At 43.3% G+C, this 14,246-nt stretch overlaps 1 protein-coding gene across 1 annotated transcript in view; it reads left to right on the forward strand.

Annotated features, from left to right (window-relative positions):
- LOC143787518 (MOB kinase activator 1B) overlaps positions 1–14,246 on the forward strand; it is a 97,308-nt gene that overhangs the window by 50,888 nt on the left and 32,174 nt on the right. The window contains exons 2-3 of the mRNA XM_077276336.1: positions 10,190–10,356; positions 13,417–13,510. Of these exons, the coding sequence (XP_077132451.1) occupies positions 10,190–10,356; positions 13,417–13,510 (261 nt within the window). The remainder of the gene's footprint in view (positions 1–10,189; positions 10,357–13,416; positions 13,511–14,246) is intronic.

Genomic DNA, 14,246 nt, shown 5'->3' on the forward strand with positions numbered 1-14,246 from the left:
ACAGATATATACTATATACAGGAGAGATGACACACAGGTATATACTATATAGAGGAGGAGATGACATACAGGTACATACTACATACAGGAGGAGATGACATACAGGTATATACTATATACAGGAGGAGATGACACACAGGTATATACTATATACAGGAGCAGATTACCTACAGGTATATAGTATATACAGGAGGAGATGACACAGGTATATGCTATGTATAGGAGGAGATGACATACAGGTATATACTATATACAGGAGATGACACACAGATATATACTATATATAGGTGAGATGACACACAGGTATATACTATATACAGGAGATTACATACAGGTATATCTAATATATAAAGCTGAATGTGTGTATGTATGTATGTGTGTATGTCCGGGATTGGCATCTGTACCGTCGCAGCTACAGCCACAAAATTTTGCACAGTCACACGTCTGGACCCCGAGAGCGTCATAGGCTATGTTGTGAGGTGAAATTTTAACCCCGCGCGTTCCAATTCACCAAACAATTTTGCTCCTATCTACATAATGGGGAAAAAGTGAAGGGAAAAGTGTTGGAGGAAAATTGACAGCTGCCAGATGTGAACAATGAGGACTTAAAGAATGAGAGCGATGGCGACAAAGAGTATATACCGTACAGTTGCTAAGGTGGGGCCCCGACATGGGATACTCACCACACACGGGGATATGAACACAAACACAAAATGCGCCACACACTACCACGTGCTTGAACACATATACCACCCTCAGCACACATTTCACCACACACACACACCAACCTCGCCACATAAAAGTCGAAACACAAAAGTCACCACTCAAAACTCGCTACATGCAAAACTCGCCATATGCAAAACTAGGCTCACGCAAAACTCGCCACACGTGCAAAACTCACCTCATGGAAAACTCACCTCATGCAAAACTTGCACACACAGAAAAATTGCCACATGTACAAAAGTTGCACCACATGCAAAAGTTGCCTCACACAAAACTTGCACATACTCAAAATGCACCACACATAAAACTCGCCACGCGCAAAACTCGCCATGCACAAATCTTGCTGCACACAACTTGCTACACTAACCTGTCACATGCAACTCAACACACAAAATGTTGCTACACGCATGTCGCCACACAAAACTCATCTCACAAAAGTCGCTACATGCATGTCGCCACACGCAACTCAACACACACAACTTGACACATAAAACTCGCCCTAAAACACACACAAGTCTGGTATTGTCCTTCAAAAATAAAAATCTGATTAATAAGCAAACTACAAGAGCAACAAATGTACCATATAGGAAATACGGCAGCTGTCAGTCACATGACCTGTCTATTATGTGTATGTGTGAGCTAATATATACTGCCAGGGGGGAGGGCTTCCTGTTGGCTGGGGATTTATCAGGCTGCCAATAGCAACCAATCACAGCTCAGCTTCTATTTTGCTACAGTTAATTAACCTGAGCTCTGATTGGTTAATATAGGCAACAAAGACATTCTCAGTATAACAAAGCTAATATATGTTGTGAAATGCTTCTATTTGCTTAGTTTTTGCCTTTTAATAATTACATTTCTATCTATTTGTTTTGTGGTTTTTGTGTGCAGAATAAATTTTTGTTAACACATTCTATTTTGCTAACAGCAGTCATTAACCCGGGCGAAGCCGGGTAGTACAGCTAGTATATATATATATATCTAATATATAAAGCTGAATGTGTGTATGTATGTATGTATGTATGTATGTCCGGGATTGGCATCTGCACCGTCGCAGCTACAGCCACAAAATTTTGCACAGTCACACGTCTGGACCCCGAGAGCGTCATAGGCTATGTTGTGAGGCGAAATTTTAACCCCGCGCGTTCCAATTCACCAAACAATTTTGCCCCTATCTACATAATGGGGAAAAAATGAAAGGAAAAGTGTTGGAGGCAAATTAACAGCTGCCAGATGTGAACAAGGGGGACTTAAAGAATGAGAGCGATGGCGCCAAAGAGTATATACTGTACAGTTGCTAAGGTGGGGCCCCGACATGGGATAATCACCACACCACCACGGGGATATGAACACACACACAAAATGCGCCACACACTACCACGTGCTCGAACACATATATCACCCTCAGCACACATTTCACCACACATACACCAACCTCGCCACATATCACATATAAGTCGAAACACAAAAGTCGCCGCTAAAAACTCGCCACGTGCAAAACTCTCCACATGCAAAACTCGCCACACGTGCAAAACTCACCTCATGGAAAACTCGCCACACGCAAAACTTGCACACGCAGAAAAATTGCCACATGCACAAAAGTTGCAACACATGCAAAAGTTGCCTCACACAAAACTTGCACATACTCAAAACGCACCACACACAAAACTCGCCACGCGCAAAACTCGCTATGCGCAAAACTTGCTGCACACAACTTGCTACACTAACCTGTCACATGCAACTCGACACACAAAATGTTGCTACACGCATGTCGCCACACAAAACTCATCTCACAAAAGTCGCTACATGCATGTCGCCACACGCAACTCAACACACACAACTTGACACTCGAAACTCGCCCTAAAACACACACAAGTCTGGTATTATCCTTCAAAAATAAAAATCTGATTAATAAGCAGACAAACTACAAGAGCAACAAATGTACCATGTAGGAATCCGGCAGCTGTCAGTCACATGACCAGTCTATTATGTGTATGTGTGAGCTAATATATACTGCCAGGGGGTGGGCTTACTATTGGCTGGGGATTTATCAGGCTGCCAACACAAAATGCGCCACACACTACCACGTGCTTGAACACATATACCACCCTCAGCACACATTTCACCACACACACACCAACCTCGCCACATAAAAGTCGAAACACAAAAGTCACCACTCAAAACTCGCCACGCGCAAAACTCGCTACATGCAAAACTCACCTCATGGAAAACTCACCTCATGCAAAACTTGCACACACAGAAAAATTGCCACATGTACAAAAGTTGCAACACATGCTAAAGTTGCCTCACACAAAACTTGCACATACTCAAAACGCACCACACATAAAACTCGCCACGCGCAAAACTCGCCATGCACAAATCTTGCTGCACACAACTTGCTACACTAACCTGTCACATGCAACTCGACACAAAATGTTGCTACACGCATGTCGCCACACAAAACTCATCTCACAAAAGTCGCTACATGCATGTCGCCACACGCAACTCAACACACACAACTTGACACACGAAACTCGCCCTAAAACACACACAAGTCTGGTATTATCCTTCAAAAATAAAAATCTGATTTAATAAGCTGACAAACTACAAGAGCAACAAATGTACCATATAGGAAATACGGCAGCTGTCAGTCACATGACCTGTCTATTATGTGTATGTGTGAGCTAATATATACTGCCAGGGGGGAGGGCTTCCTGTTGGCTGGGGATTTATCAGGCTGCCAATAGCAACCAATCACAGCTCAGCTTCTATTTTGCTACAGTTAATTAATCTGAGCTCTGATTGGTTAATATAGGCAACAAAGACATTCTCAGTATAACAAAGCTAATATATGTTGTGAAATGCTTCTATTAGCTTAGTTTTTGCCTTTTAATAATTACATTTCTATTTGTTTTGTGGTTTTTGCGTGCAGAATAAATTTTTGTTAACACATTCTATTTTGCTAACAGCAGTCATTAACCCAGGCGAAGCCGGGTAGTACAGCTAGTGTATATATATATATATATATATATATATATATATATATATATATATATATATATATATATAATGTCGATAGTGGCTTGTAGGATCGCTGCTTCCAAAGGATGGCGCTATAGATTTCAAATCCCCTTCCTCTCTAAAGAGGCAATTTGCATATTAAATTTCCCAGAGGAGCATTGCACGGCGAATAAGCCTCCTTACATTGGCATGCCAGAGCTGGTATGTCACTCTCCACAAGGAGAAACGTTGGCACTTAGACCTCCGTAATAGCTACACACTGACGCATTTGTTCAAATGGAAAACTTGTTCTGTTTTACCTGAATTTATAGAAAAATATATTTAATCCTTCAATAATCCCTTATGAATGTTTTGTTGCTTTTTTCTCAGTTTGTTGTGTCAGAGCCAAGTCTGCATAATGATTACAGGGCAGCTGTAACTTCTATCCTATGGAAACAGTGAGCCGAATGTATAGAGAGGGTTTCTCAAGTATCAAAGAAGGCTCAGTACGGCTTTTCCACAGAGCCCCGAGCCAAGCAACTCTGCTGGAGCGGGGACAACGTTCATGGCTATTTATATTTGTGCTTAACAATTCGATTTCTATTATTTTAACTACAGCTGTGGTTTGAAGGACTTTTGGGATTTTTTTATTGTATTTTTTTTAATACTACTGTGTGTGCATGTGTGTGGTGAAATATGTGTATATATATATCTATATGTGTGTAGTGACATATGTCTAGGGGTATATATGTGTGTCTAGTGATAATGTAACATCTGTCCTGAAGGCAAGTCGCACCTAGGTGTTAACAGGTACTTCCTTGGGATTAGTAGACGTGTCTCCCTATCTCACCAGGAGGTCTAGCTAGAGCCAAGAAGAAAAGTAACATTTGGCACCTCTTAGGCTAGTTTCACATTTGCGTTTAAAAATGCAGCGTTTTAAACGCAAACGCAGGTGGTGAAAAAACACATGTAAACGCGTGCAAACGCTGCGTTTTTTAGACGCATGTAAAAAAAAAAGCGGCGCTTTGCCGCGTTTACATGCGTTTTTTCCTGCGTTTGCGTTTTTGAAACGCATGCTGAGAAGTGTGTGACAGCTGCCAATCATCAAAATCAACAAGAAAACCCACTATAAATAGAAATAGCTAGGGTTAGGGTTAGGGTTACGGTTGGGTTAGGGGTAGGGTTAGGATCCCTAGGGGTAGGGTTAGGGGTAGGGTTAGGATCCCTAGGGGTAGGGTTTGGATCCCTTTTTCACCTTGATGGTGGGGGGTGGCTTAGCAGTGTGTATTCTTGTTTTTTTCTATAAAAACGCATGCGTTTTAAATGCAAACAAATGCATGTGCTTAAAAACGCATGCGTTTACATAGACAGCAATACGTTTTTTTGCCGCAAAAAAAGCATGCCTTTTTTTGCGCTAAAACGCAGCGGGAAAAAAACGCAAATGTGAAACCAGCCTTAGGTCTTGGAGGGGAGATGCTAAATGCGGCCTGAGGTGATCTATTCCTGAGAACCTTTTCACAAGTGTCTCAAAAGAGAAAATAATATATTCATTAGTAGAGCGGCCATGGCCAATCAAACAGCCCACAATTATGATATTAACATGAGGGGCCGGTCTAGAAACCTGACCTCAGACCAAAGTTATAAATTTAGGCTGGAGACAGAGAATTGTGTTCACATGTGAGGGCAGCCTGAGAAGCTGATGTGTTCCATCAACTCCATTCACCCCCCCCCCCCTCAGGGAGCAGAAAGCAAACTACCAGTTAGATGATTTCTGTAAGTCTTTCTGCTGTTTATTTTGATACTGTTTTGCATAAGTTGTATGTCTTTTTATTATCATATTTTTATACCATTTTCTTATTGTAAGCATTGAACCTTTTGTTATTAAAGTATAAAACTTTAACAAGTTGAACCTTAAATGTTCTAAAAGAATCCATATGGCCCATGTGTACCTGGACTGGGGAGCAGGGAAAGGAGGGAAGTGGGAGTATCAGAGGCTATTCCCACCAATGTGTTGCTAGGCACCGACCTGGGGAGGATGGTGTCCCACTATGTTCCTCCCTTGCAAGTAAATGCTACAAAGAAGGAAGAAAGTGACCCACCTGAGATCCCGTGCAAGGAGAGAAAATGTCCTAATGCACAGGACTGTAATTATATGGCAGCTGTGACCTGGAGTCAGGCTGCGGCTCAGACTTAGGCCCAGAGATTAGATGAGTCTCAGACAGAACTGCCAGGACAGGAGGCCCATACTGTGGTCCCGGAGCCTCCATACATGGCAGACCCACCAAGGTCCCTGATAACAGACACTGAAAACTCAGCTTCAGACCAGGTCCTGGCAGTCACACTAGGCCAGGGCCTGCAGGCTGACAGTCAGAGCTTCCATGAGGCCCTGCAGACAGATGTAAGTCTGGAGGAGCTCAGATGTCTTGCAGACCGACCCCCTGCTGCTTCTGACAAAGAGAGAATATACTGGGACCAGGGCAGACTGTATACAGAGACTATCCCCACGGATACTACAGAATCTTGGGACTATGAACGGCGGCTGATCGTCCCTTATCCATTTAGGGAACAATTATTGAGAATTGCCCATGAAATTCCTTTGGCCGGACACCTTGGAATACAAAAGACTAAAGCTCGCCTGACACATAACTTCTATTGGCCCAAGATGGGGACAGATATTGCCAATTACTGACGATCATGTGTAGTTTGTCAGAGAGTTGGAAAGTCCGGGAATATACAGAAAGCTCCATTGATACCACTGCCTGTGATCGATGAACCTTTCCAGCGAGTGGCTGTGGATATCATAGGGCCCCTTGCAATCCCTAGCAGCTCTGGCAAAAAGTTCATTCTCACAGTGGTGGACTATGCTACACGATACCCGGAAGCTGTGGCGCTGTCCTCCATCCGAGCAGACAAAGTGGCGGATGCTTTACTGACTGTGTTCTCTCGTGTGGGTTTCCCCAGGAAAATGTTGATCGATCAGGGAACCCAGTTCATGTCTGATCTGATGGAAAGCCTCTGTGAAAGAATACAAGTACAGCATTTTGTGGCCAGCGCCTATCATCCCCAAACCAACGGACTCTGCGAGCGTTTTAATGGAACATTAAAGCAAATGCTCAAAATGCTGGTGGAGATTGAAGGGAGAGACTGGGAGCGGTACCTCCCCCATCTGTTGTTTGCCTACAGAGAGGTACCCCAGGTGTCTACTGGATTCTCCCCCTTTGAACTGGTTTATGGGAGGAGGGTCAGGGGGCCACTTGATTTGATTAAGGACTGTTGGGAGGACGACCCCAGAACTACTGGAGTCTCAGTGGTCGAATATGTACTGCAGCTCAGAGAGAGAATGCAAAAACTGAGCAACCTGGCCCATGAGAACGTGACCCAGGCCCAAATCAACCAGAAGGTCTGGTACGACCGTAATTCCAGAGTGAGGGCCTACGAGGAAGGGCAGAAGGTTTGGGTGTTGGTCCCTATGTTACAGAATAAATTGCAGGCCGCATGGGAGGGACCATACACTGTACATAAGCAGCTGAATGATGTTAATTATGTGGTGACACTAGATGAGCATGCAAAGCGTCAGAAAGTGTTTCATGTAAATATGTTGAAGGCTCATCATGCCAGGGAGGCCTGTGTCTTACCTGTCTGTAGTCTGCCTGAAGAGGGGGAGGCTGATCTGTTACTGGATGTCGGGGCCAGGACTCAGTACATGGAGACCCTGGAGTCAGCAGTTTAACCCTGAGCTATCCCACAGTCAGAGGTCTGAGCTGATGGGGGCACTCAGCGAGTTCACCGAAGTCTTCACAGGGGAGCCTGGGAGGACACACTTAGCAGTCCACCATGTGGACACTGGTACTAATCCCCCAGTACGGCAGTCTGCATACCATGTGTCAGCAGAGGTGAAGGCACATGAGGGAACAGGTAGAGGAGATGCTGAAACTCAAGGTGATACAAAAATCCCAGAGTGCCTGGGCCTCGCCTGTGGTTCTTGTCTCAAAAAAGGACCTAACTACCCGGTTCTGTGTAGACTACAGGAAATTAAATGTACTGAATACATGTAAGGTCTACCCCATGCCGAGGATAGATGAGCTGTTAGAGCAGCTAGCTAAAGCAGCGTACCTTACCATCATGGACCTGAGTAGGGGATACTGGCAGATACCCCTGACCAGAGAAGCTCAGGAGAGGTCTGCCTTTATAACGCCATTCGGGCTGTTTGAGTTTCTGGTGATGCCCTTTGGTATGAAGAATGCCCCTGCGACCTTCCAGAGGTTGGTCAATCACTTATTGGAAGGATGTGATGGTTTTGCCGTGATGATTTTTTGGCTCTCTCCACACCATTGGAACACCAAATTTGAAGCTTTTTCTTTGTCCTTTGCTCCATTTTCGTAATAATTCGATACATGCTTTGCACACTATGTGTGGTGCCCAAAACTTGTCTTGGTCCCCAAGCATAACCCCAAAATAGGCAAAATACACTTTTTTTACGAAGTCTGTTATGTTTCTTCTATGTTTTGGCAGTGTGTATTCACCACAAATGTAACAGAATGAGTCTGGATCGTTAAGACAACTTCTTCTTGATGAGTTCATGCTTTTCACTGGAAAACAGACAACAACATAAAGTTAGTGCAAAAATCAAGCTATGAACAAACTTTTAGAACACTAATTAACACAAAACTATATTGAGAACTGCTCAGTTCAAGTACTAATCCAAAGAAATTAATGAGATGATGCGTCGCATTTACCAACAAGTGCTATAAATAAGATACCAAAAATCTCAAAAACTTGAGCCAATCTGGCAAAACTGATGACATATTCAGAATCAGCACCCCAAAAATACCCCAAATTCATTAAAATATTTTGGACACCAGAAAAAAAAATTTTTTTTGTTGACCTGTGTAATTAAGTTCATGAAAGTAAGCGATGTTTACCTGAAACGTCTTTTCTGACGTGCTTGCCACTGGCATCTTTTTGTTTTATTACATATACGGTATACTGTATAAAATGGTGTGGCTTCCAAACAGAAGCCGCCAGGAGAATGGATAGGTCACTTCTTATAGCCAGTTTTCGAGGTGGTTAAAACTGACAAAAGACTTAACATTATGCACAGCAAGTCATTTGGACATTGCTATTCATATATTAATTCTTTTAAAAAAAATGTAATACTTTTTCAGGTGGATTCTAAGCGTAATCTGTCCGAAAAAGACATTGCACCGATCTGTGAAGACTGACGATTTTATTGCCGGTCTTGATGATGGGGCGTTGATGCTCCTAATTCATGAAGAGTTGCATGCCTCTCTATTAATCAGGAGCGTCTGGCAAGTGGAGTGTGCCACAACAGAAATCTTGCTCCAGATACTGGAGTGAGATATCTGCCGTAGGAAACGCCACAGCTTGTCATGAATTGGACCATCCTGTACCAGCTGCGCCCATTTTCACAGAGTTGGGGAAACTGATTTAAAATGCTAAATGTTGCTAAGTTTTGGCACAACTCCAAAATGTAACAAAATTTTGAGATTTTTCAAAGCTTTTAGGCTGGTTTCACATTTGCGTTTTTTGCCGCTGCGTTTTAGCGCAAAAAAACGCATGCTTTTTTTTCCCTATATTTAACATTAAAAACGCCTGCGTTTTTTTTTGCATGCGTTTTGCCGCGTTTGTCGACACGTGCGTCTTTTCTATGCTTGCGTTTGGTTGCAGAAATGCAACATGTAGTAATTTCTAGAGGCGTTTTTTTGCCGCGTTTTTAAGCACATGCGTTTGCGTTTAAAACGCATGCGTTTTTATAGAAAATAACAAGAATACACACTGCTAAGCCACCCCCCACCATCAAGGTGATAAAGGGATCCAAACCCTACCCCTAACCATACCCCTAGGGATCCTAACCCTACCCCTAACCCTAGGGATCCTAACCCTACCCCTAACCCTAGGGATCCTAACCCTAACCCTAGCTATTTCTATTTATAGTGGGTTTTCTTGTTGATTTTGATGATTGGCAGCTGTCACACTTCTCAGCATGCGTTTCGAAAACGCAAACGCAGGAAAAAACGCATGTAAACGCGGCAAAACGCCGCGTTTTTTTACAGCATGCAAAAACGCATGCGTCTAAAAAACGCAGCGTTTGCACGCGTTTACATGCGTTTTTTCACCACCTGCGTTTGCGTTTAAAACGCTGCGTTTTTAAACGCAAATGTGAAACTAGCCTTATACCAGAATTCCAATTAATCGCCTTGATCAAGCCTATTGTGTGCACATACCCTTACTTTGTGGTAACTTAAGTGAATAGCAAGCTATGTACAATATTGTTAGTGGGTGTCAGAAGAGAGGATCACAAGTGGGGTCCTGATGGACATTAATAAGCCCTTATACTACATATCAAAGTAATAATTTGTGGTGATAACTTCTATAAATTCTGGAACGTAATTAAAGTATAGAGTGACAACTCTCTTCTGTTTGTGTTGTTTTTCTTTTTTTCCAGTGGCAATCGATCTTCGAAAACCTTTAAGCCAAAAAAAAGTATTCCTGAGGGCTCCCATCAGTACGAGTTGTTAAAACATGCGGAAGCCACTCTCGGTAGTGGGAACCTCCGCATGGCTGTCATGTTACCAGAGGGAGAAGATCTCAATGAGTGGGTGGCTGTAAACAGTAAGTGCTTACTAATTAGAACAGTTATATTAGGTAAAAAAAAAAGTTACCTACCTAACTCTTAACTCTTCAGGTCCCTGCACCTCAGGGCTCCATTCCTAAGATGAGTATTTGGTGGTGACTTTTTGAGGTTGCAGATGTTCTGTAGCATTTCTTCACATACAATGCCTTGAAAAAATATTCATATGCCATGAATTTTTCCACGTTACACCCACAAATTTAAATGTTTTTTATTGGGATTTTATGTGATATACCAACACAAAGAAGCAAGTATTTTTGAAATGTGAAATAAATTATTTGAATTATGTTAAAAAAATAAATATGAAAATTGTGACATGCATTTGTACTCAGCCCCACTAAGTCAATACTCTGTAGGACCACCTTTCGCTGTAATAACTGATGCAAGTCTTTTGGGGTATGTCTCTACCAACTTTGCTCATCTGGAGGCTGACATTTTTGCCCATTATTCTTTGGAAACTGGCTCTAGGTCAGTGAGATCGGATGGAGGGTGTCTATGGACAACAATTTTCAACTCAATTCATAGGGGGCTGCTCTGGTTTTACATTTAAAAGGCCAATAGAAAAGAGGGTACAAGCACTGTGAATGTTCAGCCATCACTGCAGTAGAGGCTGATAACCTAGGCTACGAGCAGTATCTTGGTTGCCTTAAGGTACCGTCACACTCAGCGACGCTGCAGTGATATAGACAACGAGCCGATCGCTGCAGCGTCGCTGTTTAGGTCGCTGGGGAGCTGTCACACGGACAGCTCTCTCCAGCGACCAACGATCAGGGGAACGACTTCGGCATCGTTGAAACTGTCTTCAACAATGCCGAAGTCCCCCTGCAGCACCCGGGTAACCAGGGTAAATATCGGGTTACTAAGCGCAGGGCCGCGCTTAGTAACCCGATATTTACCCTGGTTACCATTGTAAAAGTAAAAAAAAAACAGTACATACTCACCTTCTGATGTCTGTCACGTCCCCCGGCGTCCACAGGGTTACGCGCTGCTGCTCAGAGCTTCCTGCACTGAATGTGTCAGCACCGGCAGTAACAGAGCACAGCGGAGGAAGTTCTCGGCAGCAGCGCATAACCCTGTGGACGCCGGGGGACGTGACAGACATCAGAAGGTGAGTATGTACTGTTTTTTTTTACTTTTACAATGGTAACCAGGGTAAATATCGGGTTACTAAGCGCGGCCCTGCACTTAGTAACCCGATGTTTACCCTGGTTACAAGTGAAGACATCACTGGATCGGTGTCACACACGCCGATCCAGCGATGACAGCAGGTGATCAAGCGACGAAATAAAGTTCTGGACTTCTAGCTCCGACCAGCGATATCACAGCGGGATCCAGATCGCTGCTGCGTGTCAAACACAACGAGATCGCTATCCAGGACGCTGCAACATCACTGCAACGTCACGGATCGTCGTCGTTCTCGCTGCAAAGTTGCTTAGTGTGAAGGTACCTTAATATTGAATCTCCAGCCCAACACGTCCGTGTTGACACTGCAGGAGCTGAAAAGGCGTGCACACAGTGTCTGTGCCGGGTGCTCTCATCCATCTCTCCTGTCTGCAGCAGATCAGATGCCGGCTACTTTGTGAGCCTATGTGCAGGGAGCAGGCACTATAGACAGGAGAATGCACTTACACTCACACTGTGTGTGCGTGCCTGTTTGGCACCTGCAGTGTCAGTGTGGTTGTGCAGACCCGGGTATTCAACTGAGGCAGCACTCTTTCTGGGCAAGCATTGTCAATCATTCTAAGGGAGGCTGTGCAGTGTGTAGATTCAGAGGGCAGAGTAGAGCACTGAGGTGTTGTGCATGACTATGGCGTATTGAGTAGTTATCATTTGCATGTAAAGGAAAAGTGTTTTTCTGTGCAATCATAGAAACGAACTCTATTACTGTAGGTATGAGTTTTATTGGGGGTCAGTCTCCTATAGGGGCTCAGTGTGAGGAAACAGACAGTGTGTGCAGTACATGCACACTAGAGAGGGAGAGGACTGAACAGAAGAAGACTGTGCTTACCGTGCGCACACTCCAGAGGGGGAGAGAGTAGCAGGCTGAAGCGGCAATGTGAAGAGACACAGACAAGGACGGGCGGGTCACAAGACCAGAGCGGGAAGGTCCTAAAGACAACAGCTAGCACCGGAGCGTACTGGGAGGCGCAAGGCTGAAAATAAGAGCCGGCAACACCGGGAGCGGAGTCAGACAAGCCAAGGTCAGTAACAGGAGGACAGCGCAGGACAAAAGGAGTGAGACAAAAATGTAGTTAGGTGTCAGGCCGGAGTCAATTAACAATAGAACCAAACAACGAAGTACAGAATCAACAGGCAATAACAAAGTGGGGGACAGACCGGATCACCAACAGGAAATATTCGTGCAGAGCAGGCACAAGGCAGAAACACACTAAAAACCAGGGTCAACTTAACTCATCCGAGGGCAGGAGTCAGGGCCGGACTGGCCATCTGGCGACTCTGGCAAATGCTAGATGGGCTGGTCCAGTTGTGGATCGCATTGTCTGCTATGCTGTTACCAGTATCAGCCTCCTCAGGGTGCATAATTAACCCCTGGCATGTCAATCCGAAAACTACCATAGGATCATGACACTCAGTCTCCTATAGGACTAAACAATCCGTATAAAATGAATTTTTGGGGAGATAGACATTTTGTGCCTCTGCAGAGAATTTGGAACTGTGGACCATAAAAAGTGAGTTCAAGCCGCTATAAAATATGTAATGAAATTTTGCAGCCGATTAAAGCTATTATTTTCAAATAGTGAAATTATGTTCACGAGTGGACATACATTTTTACTGCTAGATTTTAACAAAAAATAGTTTTTCCCTTCAGCTGAAATCTTACATTAGGATAACCATTTCACCAGTGGTCACTATAAAAACACTGGTGAAATGATTCTGACTGGACCTAGTTTGTTGTTTTTATCCCTCGAGTGTCATTCATGCTTAGATATTGTTCTTGGCCATGACACAAATGTTTTGTATACTTTATTTGCCAATTTCTTTTTATTGTGAAAGCTAACAAGTTTTCTTCACTTTAACAGCTGTGGATTTTTTCAACCAGATCAATATGTTATATGGGACCATCACAGATTTCTGCACAGAGGAAAGTTGTCCAGTAATGTCAGCTGGTCCAAAGTAAGAGAATTCTATTTAACATCCAAATTGCTCTAAGATTAAGTGGATTTTAACATGCCTGATTTATATTTTTCCTGCGCTGTAGGCATTCTGCTATATATCTTAGGGGTGACAGGGGAGGTGGCGGCATTTTGCTATTTATCTTAACCCCTTTCTGACATTTCTTGTACTAAAACGTCCCTGTGCTCTGGGCCTTTCTGACGTATTATTACTGTATGGCAATCGCACGTGCACACGGGCTGTGCGTGGGCGATCGCCGCCGGGTGTCAGCTGATTCTGACAGCTGACACCCGGCACTTTGTGCCCAGTGCATGATCAGCAACTTTCTTTGTCTGTGCAGAGCTGACAGTTTCTACAGCATGGGGATGCTGCTGCATCCCAATGATGTACAAGCGAGCAGCCTGCAAAAAATGATAGTCCTATATTGAGACAAAGTAAAAAAGTTAAAACATTTTTTTTTAAATAATTGTAAAGCTATTTTAAAAAATATCAAAAATAATAATAATAAAATCAAAAGATATTGTATCTATAAATAAATAATTGTATGAAAAAATATATAAACAAAAAAACTACACATATTTGTTATCGCAACGTCCGCAATGACCCAACCTATAAAACTGTCCCACCAGTTAACCCCTTTAGTGAACACCATAAAAAAATAAAAAAACATGGCAAAAAACAATGCTTTATCATCATACCGCTGAACAAAAAGTGGAATAAAATGCGATCAGAAAGA

The sequence above is a fragment of the Ranitomeya variabilis genome, chromosome 1 (assembly GCF_051348905.1).
Source record: "Ranitomeya variabilis isolate aRanVar5 chromosome 1, aRanVar5.hap1, whole genome shotgun sequence".
Classification (NCBI taxonomy): Eukaryota; Metazoa; Chordata; class Amphibia; order Anura; family Dendrobatidae; genus Ranitomeya; species Ranitomeya variabilis.